General features: G+C 35.8%; 1 protein-coding gene across 6 annotated transcripts in view; it reads left to right on the top strand.

The window, feature by feature from the left end:
- The window catches only part of LOC106057092 (uncharacterized), a 90,178-nt gene that overhangs the window by 51,365 nt on the left and 17,614 nt on the right, over positions 1–21,199 (top strand). For 3 of the 6 annotated variants that reach the window (XM_056023849.1, XM_056023848.1, XM_056023850.1), the window contains 2 exons: positions 2,139–2,395; positions 10,514–10,656. In XM_056023849.1, coding sequence (XP_055879824.1) covers positions 2,221–2,395; positions 10,514–10,656 — 318 coding nt within the window. In that variant the 5' untranslated portion in view covers positions 2,139–2,220. The remainder of the gene's footprint in view (positions 1–2,138; positions 2,396–10,513; positions 10,657–21,199) is intronic. The other 3 variants (XM_056023852.1, XM_056023853.1, XM_056023851.1) reach the window with 3 other exon arrangements.

Genomic DNA, 21,199 nt, shown 5'->3' with positions numbered 1-21,199 from the left:
CCAAAGACTATTATTGTATTCTTTTCTGTACTGTATTTCTTTCTTTTAGAGACTGATATAGCATAGAGCAGAAGAAACGATAGGTGTCGACTTCATTAAAAGAAAAAAATACGAATTTATGTGTTCAAGGGAGTTATATTACACACAAACTCGTAGTCGGCCCTGTTGCATATACTCAAATTTGCACCTTAATTGCATTGACAAACTGACCTATAATAAAGGCGGATGGCGCGAAAACGATCTTTTATAAAAAAAAAAAATATGTTGATTTGCGTTATATATTCATACATATGTGTTAATAAAAAACAAAAGCTTATATTAAGCGTACGTGTATCAATTAGTTTGGATCAGTCATGCAATTAAATTTGTAATAGATCTAGACTAACAATTAAAAAGCATTTATAAAAATATATTTAAAAAATGACGACCTTAATTCGTACTTGTAGGCTAAAGCCAACACGGTAACCACTCTGCTAGCGTAGAATCGATGAACATGGAAGATTGTAGAGTTATCTATTGTTTCTATTTCATGTTTGTGTTCCCTAAGCCTGAGACGGCAGCCTAATATAAGCGGGATTAATTCAGCTTATACCACTACTTCAGTCAAGAACTATTTCTTTCCCTTATTTGAGATACCAAACAAAGTAATCTATTACCAATAGTTAATTTACTGATTGGTTAATTAAATTTCTCAATTTTTTTCTTGTGTATTCAGGTAAAAGAAAAAACGGTGCAAATTTTCAGCTTGATCCTTGATTGGGTGTGAGAGAAATAACGTGTACAAACTTTTTACCAGATAGCAAGACACACAGACAGACTGACATAATGAGTTGCCTTAAGCTTTGTAAAAAGGCATTACTATGAATGTTTTAAAAAAATCTGTTCCATGCTCAAACGGCACTAGATGTGAGGGACTACTGTTACTGAATTTGTCATTGCAAGTGCAATAAGAAATACAAATAAATGTTGACAGATGTAAGTTCATGTAAGCCATTCTAGAGGAGGCTTCAAGGGCTAACCAATAGAAGGGGGACACTAACGATCAAAAGAGATTGTTTAATATTATTCAAGTTCATGGAATGTTTGAATCCAACAATAGCAACGTTGTTTTTTTTTATTTATATTGAGCGATTACAACTTAATTAGATACTAAATAATCGTCAATACCAACTATATGTATAGTTCTGCCCTACTATATACATGTACTACAAGAACATGGCAGAAGTGTAGACAAGTTTATGGTGAGAAATGTGGTAAGCCTTACGGGACGGAAGGAAATATGATAAAAATTATTGAGATCGGAACCACGGAGCTGTCCCTCCTTAGCAGTTCTGAATGGTTTAAAAAGTCGTACTTGATTTTAAGCGCCTTGGCTCAGCGGACGTCCTGTTAAGTTGAGAAGTGGATATGAATTTTAATGATAAGCTTGATCTCATTAATTCATCTCATGCTATCTTCTCAGGTCCCGTCTGGAGCATGGGCCACCAACCAACTTCCTCCAGACGACTTAGTTCTTGGCGAGTCTCTTCAACCAATAGAAATAGAAGGGGTATCTCGGTGATCGCTTTTTAAATACATTTATAAAAAAAAAAAAAAAAGTGAACGACATGAATTTGAACTCGAGAGCTAAGGCCTCCACAGCCTCCTCAAGCCAAAACACTAACCACTCTGCCTGGGAATTGTTTATGAAAATAGGCTTTATAGCTAACCATTATTAGCTTCAAACTTTAAAGCGGCGACCTATAAAGTATTAAGGGGGCTAATTCAACTTACACCATCCCACCCGTTAAGTAAAATTCCTTTCCCTTGTTCAGATACCATTTAATTAATTGATTATTTTTTATATTGATTCGTCCTGAAAATACTGAAGCTTGCCTTTTTACCTGCCTGAGTGGACCACTTCGGGTTAAACTTCGGAGGCCGGTTTAGCTTCTATGCAAACCACACACACTAACATTGAAACCTTGCTATAAATACAATCCATCTGAATTGTTATCAAAGTGAACTACATATTGAGAAACAAGGATTGATTCTTTAAAATTTTTTTAAATTTTTGCATCTTTGACTTTTGACTAAGACAAAAATATTATCCTTTTTTCGTACCATCCATTTCACACATTGATTCTCTTTCGTTTCAGATGATCCACAAGTCAACGTAGTGCCCCACTTTCAAAAATTTTCCTATGGAAGACGTCACGCTGCCGCTACAGTGACCCCAACATGATCCACATTCACACTGGGGGCGGGTTCAGTAGCGGTCTCGGCAGGAAGTACCCCAACTCGCTGAACCACGCAGACTGGAAGGCGCCCCTGAGATGCGGGTTCCTCTTCTGCACGTTCAGCTGTGTGCTGTTTGTGATCGGTGTCATCCTGACCTGGCTAGGTATACGTAGAAGTGAGCTGCACATTAGCATTTTTTTAGTTTCTGTACTTTGCATGGTTTTTTGTACACCAAGGGTAGACAACCGTGGTGTGTAATCCAAGGGAGATAAGCGTGAATTTAAATGCTTAAAAATTAATACTGTAACTAAATAATTAAAAAACGCTGGTAATATTTTTTTTTCAGTATGATTAAAAAATAACATGTATATCATCCTAATAATATAATTCACATTGTGTTCTAATTTCTTTAATAAAACCATAGTTATTTATATTAATGTTTATTCTGGTTTTAACAAGAGAAAACAAAATTGATTCTTTCAACAGGCCGGTCAATCCATCAATATCTATTTAACTACACAGTACATATATTATTACAAGTCTGTGGAAAGGAAAGAAAGAAGAGAAAGAGCTACTTTATCTCATGAACAGATTACATTCACACACACACACACACAAACGATATATTAATAACATCTCCGAGCTATGACATCAAATCAGAATATCTAAACATTAAATTATTACTATGATGTCATCACTTTATGCGTGCCCCGAGGTAGAATCTCTTTATTCGTCGACAAACAACACAGCCACAATTAGGTGCACAGTTAATCTCTACGACAGCGCTTCTCCAGCTGCGGATTGGCGAAAGTAAAGTTTTACAATTAGTCTAACTAAATTTCCCTTTGTTAATTATTACTCTGCAATTTACTGCCTCAACAATATCCTGTACATTTGATTGGATGGCTTAGCTTGTTTTTTTAAAGAGCAACTTCGGAATTTTTAATGTGTAATTTAAATGTGGTGCTCAGTTTTGTGAATATAAAAGTTTAATATTTCTACTGATTTTTTAAAATTCAGTTCCAACATTAACCTCGAAACAGTTGTCTATCCTCTGGTTACATTTGTTTGTCTGATTCAAGTGTTAACTGCTTTGTTTTGTACTTATAGTAAATGAATCTAACCTCATTCAAAGACTTTACTCTAGTCCGTACATACAATCATTGCTTCTTTTGGTTAAACATTGTACAGAAAAATTGACAAATAGTAGGAAAAATCAAAGCTAAGCTACTAGATTCACTTTGAGAAGTACAAACGTGGCGATATTTGATTGAATATGACCTTCAACTTAGAGATTGTCAGCAAATATAAATAGCACATTAGCATATTTCAGTTGCTACAAAATATTTTGATACATGGCTCAGTATGGAGAAGTATTGCACAACCTTTTCAGCCTTGGGGCCATTTCGTTTTTCTACACATTTGTCGCGGGACGCATCAAAGCAAAAATATTGTCAAGACCGATGGCTATTTTATACTATACTCAAACGTTTCGATGTGCATTACTGCAAAAATCTCAAAAGGCCGATAGAATCGATTCTCTATAATTTCATTATATACTGGGGGGGGGGGGGGGCAAATGTTTTGATGTGCATCACTGGCTTAACTAGTTAAAAATACATGTACCTTACTGGTTAAGTGGTAAAAGCATGGCTTCAGAACCGAAGGTCTTGAGTTTGAAACCCTTTGAATTTCGGGATTTTTAGTTCTCTCTTGAGTCCACCCAACTTTAATGGGTATCTGACACACGTTGGTCACATGACACTCTTGCTAACCGTCGGCCATAGAAAAGACGAGTTCGACACCATCTGCCCCTATAAATCGCGAGGTCCGAGAAAAGGTTTTTATCCTCCCCACTCTCTGCAGCCTTTCTTTGGCTGGTCTTTCTTAGTCTTGCTTTTTAAACTAATTAGAAAGAAGATTATTGCGACTGACTTTCAGCATTTTAAACTTTGTTAAGATGGGTAGGGGCTTACAGTCCTCCTGACTTTATTACAAAACCTCTATTCAAATCACACCTTCGTGGAACCTGGAACCTCTTCTGGGTTGGAAAAATCTGGACACGGTTCTCGAAAACGGTTAGAACTGAAATCTGACAGTTGCTGTATTTCGTTGGGAAAAGCATTACTAACTCGTTGGTCACACTGGGATAACTCTTGTTTGACCATTATAATTTTTCGAACTAAAAAAAATAAAGAAATTTAAATTTGGCTAGAGAGCTAGAAGATATTTATTTTAAATTGACTTTATGTCTTCTGTATTTACGCACATAGGCATTATACCTTAAAGAGTTGGATAAATTAATGTCCAGGACCATGTGTACATCCTCTTACAAGTCTAGATCTAAAGACTTTTTATTGGAATTCTATAATATTCTTGGGGAGGGGGGCGGGAGAAGAGGGTGTGTGGAGAGGTAAAAATTGTTCCTTTTTTTAAAATCTAACATTCATTAGTAATTAAGATAAAAATACTAACTCAATAAGATGTATAAAGGAGGTATTGTCCTCTCTTTTAAAAACAATTCGTGTTTTATTTTAATATCTCTCTACCCCGGAAATAATTGTATTAAATCGATATGTGTATCTAGAAAACTGTGCCATAAGCTAGTTTAAAGAAACATTAAGAAAATATTTTGGAAGTTTTGGTTTAGGTCATGCAACTATACACTAAGTTTGGTGAATATCTTGGAGGTTTTGGTTTAGGTCATGCAACTATGCATTAAGTTTGGTGAGTTGAATTTCTTGAGAAATGAAAGAAAGGAAAGAATTTGAGGAGATCGGAACAGCGTGACGATAGACCAATCAAAACAGATGTTACGGTCCAATAGACAAGTCATAGGTCATAAGTCAAACATTGATCGTTTGTTGTGAGGAACGGGAACTTACAATGTTAGAAGTAGGAACCACTTTTCCTTTTCTACTTTCCTTTTCTACTTTCCTTTTCTACTTTCCTTTTCTACTTTCCTTTTCTACTTTCCTTTTCTACTTTCCTTTTCTACTTTCCTTTTCTACTTTCCTTTTCTACTTTCCTTTTCTACATTCCTTTTCTACTTTCTTTTTCTACTTTCCTTTTCTACTTTCCTTTTCTACTTTATTTTTCTACTTTCCTTTTCTACATTCCTTTTCTACTTTCCTTTTCTACATTCCTTTTCTACTTTCTTTTTCTACTTTCCTTTTCTACTTTCTTTTTCTACTTTCCTTTTCTACATTCCTTTTCTACTTTCCTTTTCTACATTCCTTTTCTACTTTCTTTTTCTACTTTCTTTTTCTACTTTCCTTTTCTACTTTCCTTTTCTACTTTCTTTTTCTACTTTCCTTTTCTACTTTCCTTTTCTACATTCCTTTTCTACTTTCTTTTTCTACTTTCTTTTTCTACTTTCCTTTTCTACTTTCCTTTTCTACTTTCCTTTTCTACTTTCCTTTTCTACTTTCCTTTTCTACTTTCCTTTTCTACTTTCCTTTTCTACTTTCCTTTTCTACATTCCTTTTCTACTTTCCTTTTCTACATTCCTTTTCTACTTTCTTTTTCTACTTTCCTTTTCTACTTTCCTTTTCTACTTTCTTTTTCTACTTTCCTTTTCTACATTCCTTTTCTACTTTCATTTTCTACATTCCTTTTCGACTTTCTTTTTCTACTTTCCTTTTCTACTTTCTTTTTCTACTTTCCTTTTCTACATTCCTTTTCTACTTTCCTTTTCTACTTTCTTTTTCTACTTTCTTTTTCTACTTTCCTTTTCTACTTTCCTTTTCTACTTTCTTTTTCTACTTTCCTTTTCTACTTTCCTTTTCTACTTTCCTTTTCTACATTCCTTTTCTACTTTCTTTTTCTACATTCCTTTTCTACTTCCTTTTTCTACTTTCCTTTTCTACTTTCCTTTTCTACTTTCTTTTTCTACTTTCCTTTTCTACATTCCTTTTCTACTTTCCTTTTCTACATTCCTTTTCTACTTTCTTTTTCTACTTTCCTTTTCTACTTTCTTTTTCTACTTTTCTTTTCTACATTCCTTTTCTACTTTCCTTTTCTACATTCCTTTTCTACTTTCTTTTTCTGTTTTCTTTTTCTACTTTCCTTTTCTACTTTCCTTTTCTACTTTCTTTTTCTACTTTCCTTTTCTACTTTCCTTTTCTACTTTCCTTTTCTACATTCCTTTTCTACTTTCTTTTTCTACTTTCCTTTTCTACTTTCCTTTTCTACTTTCCTTTTCTACTTTCCTTTTCTACTTTCCTTTTCTACTTTCCTTTTCTACTTTCCTTTTCTACATTCCTTTTCTACTTTCCTTTTCTACATTCCTTTTCTACTTTCTTTTTCTACTTTCCTTTTCTACTTTCTTTTTCTACTTTCCTTTTCTACATTCCTTTTCTACTTTCCTTTTCTACATTCCTTTTCTACTTTCTTTTTCTACTTTCCTTTTCTACTTTCTTTTTCTACTTTTCTTTTCTACATTCCTTTTCTACTTTCCTTTTCTACATTCCTTTTCTACTTTCTTTTTCTACTTTCTTTTTCTACTTTCCTTTTCTACTTTCCTTTTCTACTTTCTTTTTCTACTTTCCTTTTCTACTTTCCTTTTCTACTTTCCTTTTCTACTTTCCTTTTCTACTTTCTTTTTCTACTTTCCTTTTCTACTTTCCTTTTCTACTTTCTTTTTCTACTTTCCTTTTCTACTTTCCTTTTCTACTTTCCTTTTCTACTTTCCTTTTCTACTTTCTTTTTCTACTTTCCTTTTCTACTTTCCTTTTCTACTTTCTTTTTCTACTTTCCTTTTCTACTTTCCTTTTCTACTTTCTTTTTCTACTTTCCTTTTCTACTTTCCTTTTCTACTTTCCTTTTCTACTTTCCTTTTCTACTTTCCTTTTCTACTTTCCTTTTCTACTTTCTTTTTCTACTTTCCTTTTCTACTTTCCTTTTCTACTTTCCTTTTCTACTTTCCTTTCCTTTCCTTTTCTACTTTCTTTTTCTACTTTCCTTTTCTACTTTCCTTTTCTACTTTCCTTTTCTACATTCCTTTTCTACTTTCTTTTTCTACTTTCCTTTTCTACTTTCCTTTTCTACTTTCCTTTTCTACATTCCTTTTCTACTTTCTTTTTCTACTTTCCTTTTCTACTTTCCTTTTCTACTTTCCTTTTCTACTTTCCTTTTCTACTTTCTTTTTCTACTTTCCTTTTCTACTTTCCTTTTCTACTTTCCTTTTCTACTTTCCTTTCCTTTCCTTTTCTATTTTCCTTTTCTACTTTCCTTTACTTTCTACTTTCCTTTTCTACTTTCCTTTTCTACTTTCCTTTACTTTCTACTTTCCTTTTCTACTTTCCTTTACTTTCTACTTTCCTTTTCTACTTTCCTTTTCTACTTTCCTTTCCTTTCCTTTCCTTTTCTACTTTCCTTTTCTTTCTAGTTTCCTTTTCTACTTTCCTTTTCTACTTTCCTTTACTTTCTACTTTCCTTTTCTACTTTCCTTTTCTACTTTCCTTTCCTTTCCTTTCCTTTTCTACTTTCCTTTTCTTTCTAGTTTCCTTTTCTACTTTCCTTTTCTACTTTCCTTTACTTTCCTTTTCTACTTTCCTTTTCTACTTTCCTGTTAGTTCTTATTACATAATCATCCTGGAAATAAAGAGACTTATCTCATACTTTACAAATTTTGTAATCTTGTAATCTTTCGTTTGTTTTTCCTAGTGTGGACACAGGCTTTTATTTACAAAAACATAACACCGAAAGGATATTTAGTATGAGCTAAGTTATGGTGACCCAGTGATCTGTACAGGTGTCAGCTAAGCTGATTTAGAGCTTTTAAATATAAGAGAGATATTGTCTTACTTTTTTCTTTGTATTGGGAGATTGATGTGTAATTTAGAACAACCTCAACAGTATCTTTGTAATGTTTCATCTGCTTCTTCGTTCTGATTATTAAGTTGGAAGGTTCCAATAGCCAATCCTAGATCTGAGATGAACTGCGCAGATGAGGTACGTAAAAGAAACAAAGTGCCCATTTCAGACCTTGCGAACTTTAGGGCAGATGATGTAAAGGGCATGTGTATCTGTGGCCCAAGGTTAACGAGGTTTTCATGTGGCCAACACAACGACTAACCGACATTACTTTTCCCCACCTAATGTCGGAGCTGGGTGGACATAGAGGTGCCCTAAAGATCCCGAAAGTAAAAATCTTAGTCTTCAAAAAGATTCGAAGTCGGGGGTCCTGGGATGAGGCCGACGTCAACTAAAATGTACCAATGAACCAAGTAACAGATACCCCAGTTCTCCCTTACTGTTAGAATTTTAAATTGGTGTTCTGGAGCCAGTATTATTGTTGTGACGTCATGATTGTTCTAAATTACTTTCAAATGTATTTGATTGATATATTTATCGCGAAATCCCAATTAATAGCTTTCTTTTCTTTTCCATTGTCACGCTCGACTTGTCTAAAGTAGGACCCTAAGCTTTATGGGACAATGTGGACTTTGGGAAGACATTATTATGACCTGTGAATAAGATTCCTCCTATTACTCGATCCCAGATTAGGTATACATAAGGTGTACATCTGGTAAACATAAGGCAAACATTAGATATACAAAAGGCAAACATTAGGTATACAAAAGGCAAACATTAGGTATACAAAAGGCAAACATTAGGTATACAAAAGGCAAACATTAGGTATACAAAAGGCAAACATTAGGTATACAAAAGGCAAACATTAGGTATACAAAAGGCAAACATTAGGTATACAAAAGGCAAACACTAGGTATACAAAAGGCAAACATTAAGTATGCAAAAGGTAAACATTAGGTATACAATAGGTAAACAGCATGTAGACCGTTGAATGGAAATATGTTACAATTCGGTGTTATTCAGATAACCGTTTTAAAATATTTATTATTTTAAAAATTAGATGAAAATATTAAGAATACAAAAACTTTATTTTCCCTTAAAAAAAACCTGATCCTGACAATGTTACATAATGGTTCGTGTTTTCAATACTACTACTACTACAGTACTACTAATCATAATAATCTTACTACTACTACTAATAATAATAATCTTACTACTACTACTACTACTACTACTAATGGATACAGAAGTTATTTATTTGAACACGCCCTGGTCTCCCCTGACGACTCGGTAAGTTGTTTGTGGAATGAGTTGCATTCCTTTGGATTGATGATTGCAATCACTTTTTGTATTTGGACTTTCATTTTTTGTTCTTGTACATCACCTACTGCACGACACATAGAGACACTCTTTTTGTTTTGAAAACATTTGTGAATGTAGCAGACGTGATATCTGCCAAACGTTTGAACGCACATCACGTCATTGCAACTCCTGCATGTCAGTCTCACGTCTGTGAATGGTCGCAATGTCTTATGAAATCTTTCTAGATGTCTCCACACAGGACTTATGACAAGTGTCTGTGCATGCTTAAGTTAGACCAGAACTTATACACTGCACTTATGTGTTTAGTTCTTTGATTTTATTTCTTTAAACAATAGGATTTGTTTTTTTTTTGTTCATTCCTTTTTGTACTGGTTCAATCACAAGTAACTCACTTTGCATGTAGATATAGTGCAGTACTGAGTATGTGTGAGTGTTGGTGCAATATTCTGTGAGTTAATACAATTGTATGGTATATATGTGTTAATACAATTGTATGGTATATATGTGTTAATACAATTGTATGGTATAAATGTTTTAATACATGTGTATGATCAATATGTGTATGTTCAATGTGTGTTAATACAGTTGTATGGTATAGATGTGTTCATGGTACATACATTTCAAACTGGTCATCTTTATAATATAGAAATATTATTTTACGGAATATAATATTTCTTTCAGCTTCAATCATAGAAATATTTTTGGACACTAGTTTGCATATTGATGAGAGAGAGAGATAAAGAGAGAGCGAGAGAGAGAGAGAGAGAGAGAGAAAGATAGCGATGAAAAAGAAAAAAATCTTGTTTTAGAGATTTGATAAGCATTTATATAATTGTAGCCAGAAATTCTATTTTTATACTAATCTTTCTCTTAACTTTTATCTCAACCTTCTGCTTCCTATATTCTTAACTTTCTCTTAACTTTTATCCTTAGCTTTGTCTTAGTTTATATCCTTAACTTTCTCTTACTTTTTATCCTTAGCTTTGTCTTATCTTATATTCTTAAGTTTCTCCCATCCAGATTCTCTCTGGCCAATCCTCCTCAGCTGTCTACGCCCTGACATACTCGTTGTCCAGACAATTACGCCTGTGTTGTTTGTGTGTAGACCTCAAGAGGTAACTCTACACTTTGTTAACTGTTTCCTTCTTACCAGTAGGTGTGCACGACGTCTTCGGGGAGACTGTACCCATCACAGGGCCCATCTTGCTCTTCGTTGGGGGCCTCATGCTACTGCTAGCCGCACGCCAGTTCTACTTGGCCCACACCAGGAAAAAACTTAGCTGCAAGTCGCCAGTGGTAAGTATTGTTATTATCCAGAGTCAGTCATGCATGAACCTTTAAAAACATAAACAAGAAAATATAAAAAATACATATGTGTTAATGGTAAAACTAAGTGGATGTAAATACCATTCAATCTGGACTGAAAAAAAAGTTTTTATCACATTCGATGTGGGGGAAATAACGTGTGCAAACATTTCACCAGACAGACAGACAGACAGAGTGAGTTGATAGAAGCTTTGTAACAAATAAAGTGGAAGGGGCACAGTGTGACTTCTCAGATACACCGCACGCTCCAAACAAAATGTGTTTGTTTTTTAACTGAAACAAATAAACTAGCAATAATTCTTTAAACACTGGACCATAACTTACAAACACAACGTAATAAAATACTCAGAAAGACACAAAGAAGAAGTTACATTCCATTCGCTTGCCACTTGCGAACGTATTCGAAAAATGCTCTTTTTTACCTAGTTCCATTAAAGCATGGAACAGGTTCCCCTGAATCAGTGAGGAACACCAATGACTCTGCACAGTTTACGTCTCTAATCTAGTCGTCTCTAATTAACAATGGGCGACTAGATTAACACATGAAGAGGAAAACATAAAGATGTAATTATCTTCTCGCTTGGAAGAACGTCGGTAATTTATAAGATAAGATAACACACTTGTAATTTTGTGATGAATTAAAAAAAAAAATGAAATCTTGCTGTGAAATTTATAGTTAATTGACTAGGATGACGTTGATTAGATTAAAGTTGACTCAAAGTTATGGAATTGGCATTGTTACGATCACTTCAGACTGGGAAATTACATGTTTGTAGATTTCCATCAGACAATTAGCTTACTTTGGCTCTACTGATTGAAAACAAAAACAAACAAACAAGAGAGCAGTCAATTTACTCGGCCATGTCAGCCGCATATACACTTTGAAATGTACTCTTATGTTATTTGGTACTTTGTGGAATATATTCGGAACTTTCAGTAGGCCGTGAAGATGAACAACTGTTGAAAGGAAGCAATGGCTTGACAATTACGTTTTTGAGAAGCGAAATTTATATGTATAATTAAAGCAGAGCTTTTTGCTTATTGTACGTAAAATTAGTCACAGATTTGTGTTTGCTTATACAGTTACAGATGTTTATTAGTGTATAAAGTCTGTTTATTTTCCTATTACAGTCACAGATGTCTGTCCCTCTTTAATAGGAACAGATAGTAAAGAAAAGAAAAAAAAAAGTAAACAGAAGGGAGTTAACTAGTTTAATTTTATCACAAGACTTCCTGAGTCTTAATAGTCTAGTTTTTTCTTCTCAATACTAGGCAACTCGTCTAAGTCGGGGGCAGATAACCCACAAGTTGCCGAAAAGCTGTTCAAACACTCTGTTCAGATTTCTGTCTTGTAACTGTTCATACAATCTGTTCAGATTCGTGTCTCACAACTATTCATACATTCCTGTTTGTTCAGATTCCATTCATTAAGATTTCAGCTTTCTCTCTGAAGATATGCTCACTCCAGTCCTTCTCCACCAAACCACTCTCACCCCTTACCAACTCGTTCTTTAACATTTCTGAGTCTTAGCTTTCTAAAGCGTGTCCACCAGAAAATGACCATTCTACTTCAAAAAAAAAAAGTTCCTCGAGAATTCTTGGGCTAAGTTTGGCCAGACGTTGAATTCTATATTTGCTCAAAAAAAGGAGAGAAAAAAAAAGACACATTTGCCACTTATGAGAAATCAATAGACGAACACTTTGATTGAAACAATCCATTTCTTTCTTAGAAGGATGGGAGAATGTTTCACGGTTTAGGAAACCAAGTCTTTTAACTCTGTCGAGGACTAGAAGAATTTTTTTTTCTAATCGTCGTCTACTCTGTGTAACACCAGAACATAATGCTTAGAATGTTTCCAATTCCCGCCTTTTTTACGTGGCTTTCTTTTGTGGCATGTAATTTTGTAAAAGACCTGGCCACTTGGTGATTTCTTTGAAACGGGATATTTGCTCCCATCTTGAAGAGACTTTTTGAAAACTAACTTCCACTGACAAGAGCTTTTCTTAACAAGCCAATGTTACGTCAGTGGAAAGAGTTCAGCTTTCTTGTCCTTATGTCCGTCAATATGTGTATGTGAGTGTGTGTGTGTGTGTTTGTGTATGTGGTAAACTGTGAGCATTGAGAGATTTGCAAAAATAAAAAAAAGGGATCATATTTGTTAACTTGGAAGAAAATATCTAAAAAAAAAATTAAGAGTTGTTTTTTACAAGTATTTTTAGCTATAGAAAAAAAAGATAAGATTCCAAATCAGAAAAAAAATAAAGGGTGTGGCGTCGAGGCTGGAATGTAGGGTAAATGGTAAGTACACTGTTCATATCAGGGAGGAGGAAATAGAGAAACTAAAATATGAAATGGCGGCACTAAGAGCAAGACCAGATTTGGAATTAATAAGGCCCATAGTAATTTAAGAAATGGGGCTTTTGTTATCAACATAAACTCATTTTTACATATATCAACTCTGTCTCTCTTTCTTTCTGTCTGCTTAACTAAGTGGGTAGAACTCTATCTTTAAAACTATATCTATCAATAATGTACAAGCTATTTCCCGTATTCGATATCAAACAAAATAATTAATTACCAATAATTAATTGAATAATTGAGTATTTTGGTTTTTGAATCATGTTTTGTTAGTTACAATAAATAATCTGTTAAAGCATCAACGTGATCGGAGAAATAAGGTTAACTTATTTAAAGGGAATAAACCCAACAAATTAAGCCACATCCGTGAATACTGAAGTATTAGTTACCTTGTTGTTATTAAACAAAATAATTAATTACAAGTAATTAATTGTCTGATTGGTTACATTTTTTATTGATTCATGTCTTGTCTATGTTAATAAATAATTGAGTGAAGTTTCAGTTTGATCCGAGAATGGGTGTGGGAGAAATAAAGCGTACACACTTTTTACCAGACAGACAGACATACATACAGACAGGGTGAGTTGATATAAGCTTTGTAAAAATGAAGAAAAAAAAAAGGCCGTGTTGCTACTATGTGACGCTGTCCTTTGAGTGTTAAAATGGCGATCTAATTACTATGTTAATCAAAAAGAAAGATATAAAAACTATTGAGGTAAGGTATTATTTTTTCGTTTAATATTAATGATATAATATGCAAAAGCACCCTTCCTGCTGGTTTGTTATTTTAATGTACCATAAAACACTGAACTAAATGGCTACATGAATTGATGGTTACATATTTTCGTGTTTTTTTTTATGACAATGTATAAATAGTTGTGATGTGTTTTAAAATTGAAGATTATTGAGTGACTCCATTGAGCAGCATCTTATGGCTATAAAATATTAAAGTCTATCTCATTGAACTAATTGTAACTTTTCAATCGTCTTTGCTGAAACTTATTTTACTGTCAACAACTGAAGTAAATGCCCTTCCTTCCATGACATCATTATCTCTAGAAATTTCAATTTTTTCTTTCACACTTTATAATTCTACAGAATTTACTTCAAATGGAATGTGAGATTTTGGTAATATTTTAAGTCTGAAAACTGTTATCACTGGATACAAGCTGACAAGCTCGACCTCCTGATGTAAAGATGCTAGCCACCCATTCAATAGTTTTGATGCAAACAGTCTTTGTAACTCAAGTCTCCCTGCAACTTGTACAGAGCTGAGAGTACGGGTCCACGTTTAACTGGTCCTATTAAGTTTGTCAAGTAACGAAAGTTTGGGACATTGGAAACAATTTCAACTAGAATTAGTTGTAGCAGAAAACAAAATGGCTATTTAGATGTGTAGATTAATTTGTGCATTAACATGTTCAGGTCTCAAGATACTGGCACTTGTTTTTTTTTAAATTATCTGCTAATGCAAAAGTGTATTTTTTTCCTCATTCCTCCACTAGTGACGCCACTGATAATATGAACCTTACAGACATCTATGTAGTCAGTCATATTTTAGTTCGACAAAATGTGACTGACGTGTACAAACCTAGTTACCTTACAGACATGTATGAAGTCAGCCATATTTCACTTCTGCAAAATGTGACTGACGCGAACAAACTCCCTAATGCCATTATCGAATGTAAATTTTGATGTCCTGTTGATCTCTCCATGGAAATACCGACTCTTGAACTTTTCAACAAGGGAGTTAAGTACTACACAAGGGTGTTACAAGTCTGACTGCACGTGCTTTCTGTAGGTTTGTTGTTCTCTCCCCTTCACTCCGCGTTCATTTGAAAGTGTGATTAAAAAGAGCAAGGAAAAGCTGTCTCCAAACAATTGTGTCTGGGACTCTGGTCTGAATGGATGAAATGAAACCTTCACCCTGGTATTGATGGGTTTGAGACTTGTGAGACCACGGGCACTTGTCCCAAGGGATGCGACTCGTTAGAGCAGTTGTGTAGACTTGTGAAAGACAGATGCCCTGGGCTAGAAATGTTTGGGAAACCGTAGTTTTAAGATGACTTGTATCTCAAGCAGTGGCCTAGCAACCACGAACAATAGGCGCCCAAATTGGCTCTTGTCAAGTGAAAATGGGTTGACTATAAGAGTTTAAATGTTTCAAATTGTTACGTAGATTTCTTAAATCATTGTATATTCGTTTTTACAAAGTTTATATGTGCCCGCTCTGTCTGTCTGTCTGTCTGGTAAGAAGTTTAAACACGTTATTTCTCACACACCCATTCTCGGAAACTTGGCCTAATTTTTCATTTGCGTAGACAACCACGCCCATTCTCAAGTTCAACTTTTTAACAATTATATATTATAGCTAGCAAAATATGAATCAATAAAAAATGTACTTATTAGTTAATTATTTATTGGTCATTAATTATTTTGTTTGATGCCTAAAAAGAAAAATAACTTCTACATTCATGAGGGAACAGTTGTAAGTGCGGAGTTCTTCCCATTTGATAATTTCTTTTTATCACGATGTTCTATATTTTTAAAAAAGATTCTTATTTATTTATTAATTTTTAAATTCTATTTCTGGTGTCCGTTCAAAATAACAAATCAATGTAACTATGTAAATATTATTGCTGTAGTATGAACTCGATATAAGGGACGTAACTATAAATTCATGTACATCGTTTCATTCAAATAATGATAAAAATACCAACTTGTAAACAATGTTAAAGTGCACTAAATGATAAAAAATTTTTTAAAATGTTTTTGTTAAATTTTTACTTATTTCCTTAATATTACGGTACATACCCACTAGTTGATTTACATCAAATAGTAGTATAAGTAGACAGTAAATTAGAATTTTTTGGTTAAATGAAACTTCATAATATTACTTTTGTCATAAATTAATTTACATAAGGAAAACACATATAAATGTAACAATAACAATGTAACGTTATTAGCAAATCAATATACTGGTCTTATCATCCCATAAATTATCAATCAATAATGTTGTATAAAATCACCCTCTAGTAGATAATGATTTTTCCAATTATTCAAAGTAATTTAGAAATGTGTCAATGAAAACTGATCTTGAGATTCCTAGAATTGTGACAAACAATGAACATTCAGAATATCTGAACAGTCAGCATGGGACTCGGAATCCTAGCAAGTTATATGGTTGACCAATGACATTGACCTTTCAAAGGACCGATCGTTTTAGGACCTCGTTCTCGTTGACCCCATGAGGAGCATGCGCACTTTGTGTGTTTTCTGTCATATGTGTTTTCTTGGATATGTACTTTTACTATCCATACACTATTGCTCAACTTGGGTTAAGTCACACTCAATTTACCGGGGCCTAACACTATTGCTCAATTTGGGTTAAGTCACACTCAATTTACCGGGACCTAACACTATTGCTCAACTTGGGTTAAGTCACACTCAATTTACCGGGGCCTAACACTATTGCTCAACTTGGGTTAAGTCACACTCAATATACCGGGCCCTAACACTATTGCTCAGTTTGGGTTAAGTCACACTCCGGGGCCTAACGTCGTATTCCTGAAGGAGAATTAAACTTTTTGGAAATATACTTTTGTTTCTTTCTCTCATTCTCTCTCTTTTTGTCTTTCTCGCTTTCACACAATCTCTTTTCTCTCTCTCTCTCTCTCTCTCTCTCTTCATTGTAGGGATGTCTTTATCATTCTTTTTTTCCTAGCTTTCTCTCTATTTGCTCTTTCTGTCTCATTTTTTTCTCTCTCTCTCTCTCCCTCTCTCTCTCCCTCTCTCTCTCTCTCTCTCTTACACTTCTCTTTTCCTCATCGATGAACCAGTACCGCCATAACAGTTTTTTTTTATTTTGTATTTAAAAGCCTTCATATATTTCGGCCTGGCGCGTTACATGTTCGACGGGAGGTTGGGGCTGACGTCCAACAACCTGGTACGTATCGGACCTCCGAAGGAGGTACGAATGCAGTTTTCGTTGAGAATAGGAGTTTGGTGGAGGAATATTAGTCCATTTTTCGCGACCTGACATGTTCCCCCTCATCAAGGTCGCGGGACGACCAGTAGTGGACTTTTCGTTCCCAGGCCTGACGCCCGCTACACGGGACGCGAAGCCTGTTCGGGTCTGCTCGTGTCCGCTTATTTTCGTATCTGAACTTATCATAAATGCAAGGTTAAGGCCGTTGGCGATCTTAATTACTGCTTCTATGCGGCAGTGTGCATGGCCTATACTTGTGTCACCAAGAAGGGCAAGGAAGAACCTGCCTCAGCTGTCACCACCACAGTTTGGAATGTAAGTTTCCTGCAGGGCAGGAGTGGGGTGGTACACATTTTTTTATATTCCCAGTATCGGAATCACCTTTTTTCGCGGCCTATTCCTCCACTAGCGCACCAGGGAACGGGCTAGTTAGAACCTAGCTCGTGGACGCCAACCGGTCCGCCCGACACAGCCCGTGAAGTCCGCTCAAGTCAGTCCAGTCTTTGCCCAAAGAGATCCGCGAATCAGTCGGGACCCAGTAGATCCCGACCAACCCTCGAGTTGGTGTCCAGCGCTATCCGCTTTTCGGAGATCCCTTTAGGTCTCTTACTCACCATTGCCCCGGGGCCCTACGGGGGTGGGGGGGAGGCTGGACATAACCCCTTTGATGTCATTTTGCACTCGCTGACTGCTCATTCATCAGTAGCGAGCAACCAGTACCCTTGGCCACCCTAAGAGAGCAGGGTGTTCACGCGGCGACCACGATGAAGTGGTACTGGAACGCCGCGCCATCTAGCACCAGACATCGCACCTTTTAGTTAACAAACATCACCATCACTCTTTCAAGCCATCATGTTAACATTATCAAAAACAGCAAACAAAATGTAATTAAACATTATGAGACATATTCACATGCACCGTCTTCAAAAGACATAATGTATAGACATCTGTATAGAGACACACCCTCCAATAGCCAAGACAGATAGACACCTGGATGGTAAGACGATGAGACACATCTGTGTGCATCACCTTTACAATACCTGATAAATGGACAAACGGAGAGACACATCTGTGTGCATAATCTTTACAATACCTGATAAATGGACAAATGGAGAGATACATCTGTGTGCATAACCTTTACAATACCTGATAAATGGACAAATGGAGAGACACATCTGTGTGCATCACCTTTACAATACCTGATAAATAAACAAATGGAGAGACACATCTATGTGCATGTCCTTTACAATACCTGATAAATGAACAAATTGAGAGACACATCTGTGTGCATCACCTTTACAATACCTGATAAATGGACAAATTGAGAGACACATCTGTGTGCATCACCTTTACAATACCTGAACAAATGGACAAATGGAGTGACACATCTGTGTGCATCACCTTTACAATACCTGAACAAATGGACAAATGGAGAGACACATCTGTGTGCATCACCTTTATAATACCTGAACAAATGGACAAATGGAGTGACACATCTGTGTGCATCACCTTTACAATACCTGAACAATTGGACAAATGGAGTGACACATCTGTGTGCATCACCTTTACAATACCTGAACAAATGGACAAATGGAGAGACACATCTGTGTGCATCACCTTTACAATACCTGAACAAATGGACAAATGGAGTGACACATCTGTGTGCATCACCTGTGCAATACCTAAACAAATGGACAAATGGAGTGACACATCTGTGTGCATCACCTTTACAATACCTGAACAAATGGACAATTGGAGTGACATATCTGTGTGCATCACCTTTACAATACCTGAACAAATGGAAAAATGGAGTGACACATCTGTGTGCATCACCTTTACAATACCTGAACAAATGGACAAATGGAGAGACACATCTGTGTGCATCACCTTTACAATACCTGAACAAATGGACAAATGGAGTGACACATCTGTGTGCATCACCTTTACAATACCTGAACAAATGGACAAATGGAGTGACACATCTGTGTGCATCACCTTTACAATACCTGATAAATGGACAAATGATGTGACACAAATGGACAAATGGAGTGACACATCTTCTTTAATAGTCGTCAGAGAACTAGAAAGTTTTCTCTGTTTTGTTTGATTGCTTCCAGAAATAAACTCACCAATCTTACCAATTAGTCAGTCAATCAATACTGCTGCACATTTTATTCGACCATAAACGCACCGGGCCAACAACAAGTCCACTCAATCCAATAGAATATCAACATACACACTGTTGCCTAGGCAACGACCAACCATTGCTTTTGTTTCTCGTCACTCCGCGCGATGTTTTCAAAGTATTTTCATACAAAGTTATTGAAGTTTGTCTCTCCGGCTTGAGGATTCTGGGTATTATCGAACTTAAAATGGTGAGTTTATTTCTACTGGTAATTCTACTTATCGATCAAGGTCCATTTTATTTAGGGAACTTTTTTTTTATTTGTAAGCCTATCTCCATGGAGTTTGACATTAAAAAAATTAAAGTTGAAAAGCAAGAGAATTAAAAATAAGCAAGTCCTGATTGCAAATGAGATACCGTGAAGCTGGTGATTTTATCGTAAAGATAAGCCTCGAACAGTGAAGTAGTCACACAAATGGCCTTGAACTTGTATGGAGCAGACGATTCTGGGAAAGCGATAATAAAAAAAAAATTGAAACATAAATTTTCTGTATGCAGGAAGGAGTATAGGAGAGGGAAGACAAAAGAGTGTAGTGAGAAGGGAGGAGGAGGGAGAACGAAGTGGAGGAAAGAGGGAAGGAAGTGAGGAGGGCGAGATGAAAGATTTTTTGGTGGTGGAGGTGGCAGTTCGGGGGGTTTCAACAACTTTTTTTCATCTGTTTCTAAGGCCACGGTTAATAATGGTGTCATGTGGCCAGCATGTAAAAAGCCTTTTCTTTTCCCCAATTTATGTCAGGTACCCATTAGAGCTGGGTGGACTCAGAGGCGCCCAAAAATCCCAAAATTAAAATTCCAGTCTTCACCAGGATTTAAACCCGGGACCCCCGGGTTCGGAAGCCAAGCGCTTTATAGCATTTGAAGTTTTAAATATTCCTACAGAACTGATGTTTAATAACTTTCTAGCCCAAACCTCCTGCAGGTGATGGCAGCGGTTGGGGGTTCAAACTTGGGACTATCTAGACGACAGTTTAATGCTCATACCACAAGACCAGGTACTGGCAGGTAGTCATGGCTAAACTATAATAGAAAACCTCTGCTTGCGTTCCTATTGCGTGGGGCGGTATAAGTAAGGGCAATATTGCAACACTCATTGTTGTAGTAATGGCTGTTTTATTAACTGATCTTCTGAGCGTTTACAATGGCTCTTTTAGATCTATAATTAGATCTTGACTACAAGGCGATGACACAATAGTCGTATCCTGATTTAAGACGACCACGACATCCTCCGAGTTTATTTGATCTTTAATTGATCTATTTTGCCAGGTTGCCCTCGATGGGAAAAAGAGGTTTGTGGGATAAAAAAGAAAAGAAAACATAGGGGGAGAAGGGGTGAACATAGTATGGAAATGACGTCAATGACTATTTTAGGTTCAGAAACAATCCGGAAATTAATTTTCAAGCGCCATGCCGTTCAGTGTAGAGAGAAGAGTGGGAGGAGTTTGGTGAATGCACCAAGAGGATAGTTCGTGTCGGGCGGTAGGTTAGAGTCCGGTACATGACAGGTACATTGTACTCTCTGCTGTTTGGTGTACGACACTTTACTCCTTTGGGAAAATGTCCATAGATTGATTTCCAAATGTATTCACAAAATATATGACTGCTACTTACATTGAGTGACAAAGCTGTTACAAGATCTCTCGAACAAAGCTGTTACAAGATCTTTCAGTCAAAGCTGTTAAAAGATCTCTCAGACAAAGCTGTTACAAGATCTCTCAAAAAAGCTGTTACAAAATCTCTCAAAAAGCTGTTACAAGATTTCTCAGACAAAGCTGTTACAAGATCTCTCAGACAAAGCTGTTACAAGATCTCTCAGACAAAGCTGTTACAAGATCTCTCAGACAAAGCTGTTAAAAGATCTCTCAGACAAAGCTGTTACAAGAATTCCCTGTCAAAGCTATTACAAGATCTCTCAGACAAAGCTGTTACAAGATCTCTCAAACAAAGCTGACCTAAGATCTCTCAAACAAAGCTGACCTAAGAT

The sequence above is a fragment of the Biomphalaria glabrata genome, chromosome 3, assembly GCF_947242115.1.
Source record: "Biomphalaria glabrata chromosome 3, xgBioGlab47.1, whole genome shotgun sequence".
NCBI classification, from domain to species: domain Eukaryota; kingdom Metazoa; phylum Mollusca; class Gastropoda; family Planorbidae; genus Biomphalaria; species Biomphalaria glabrata.
This window is presented reverse-complemented; position numbering and strand designations above follow the sequence as displayed.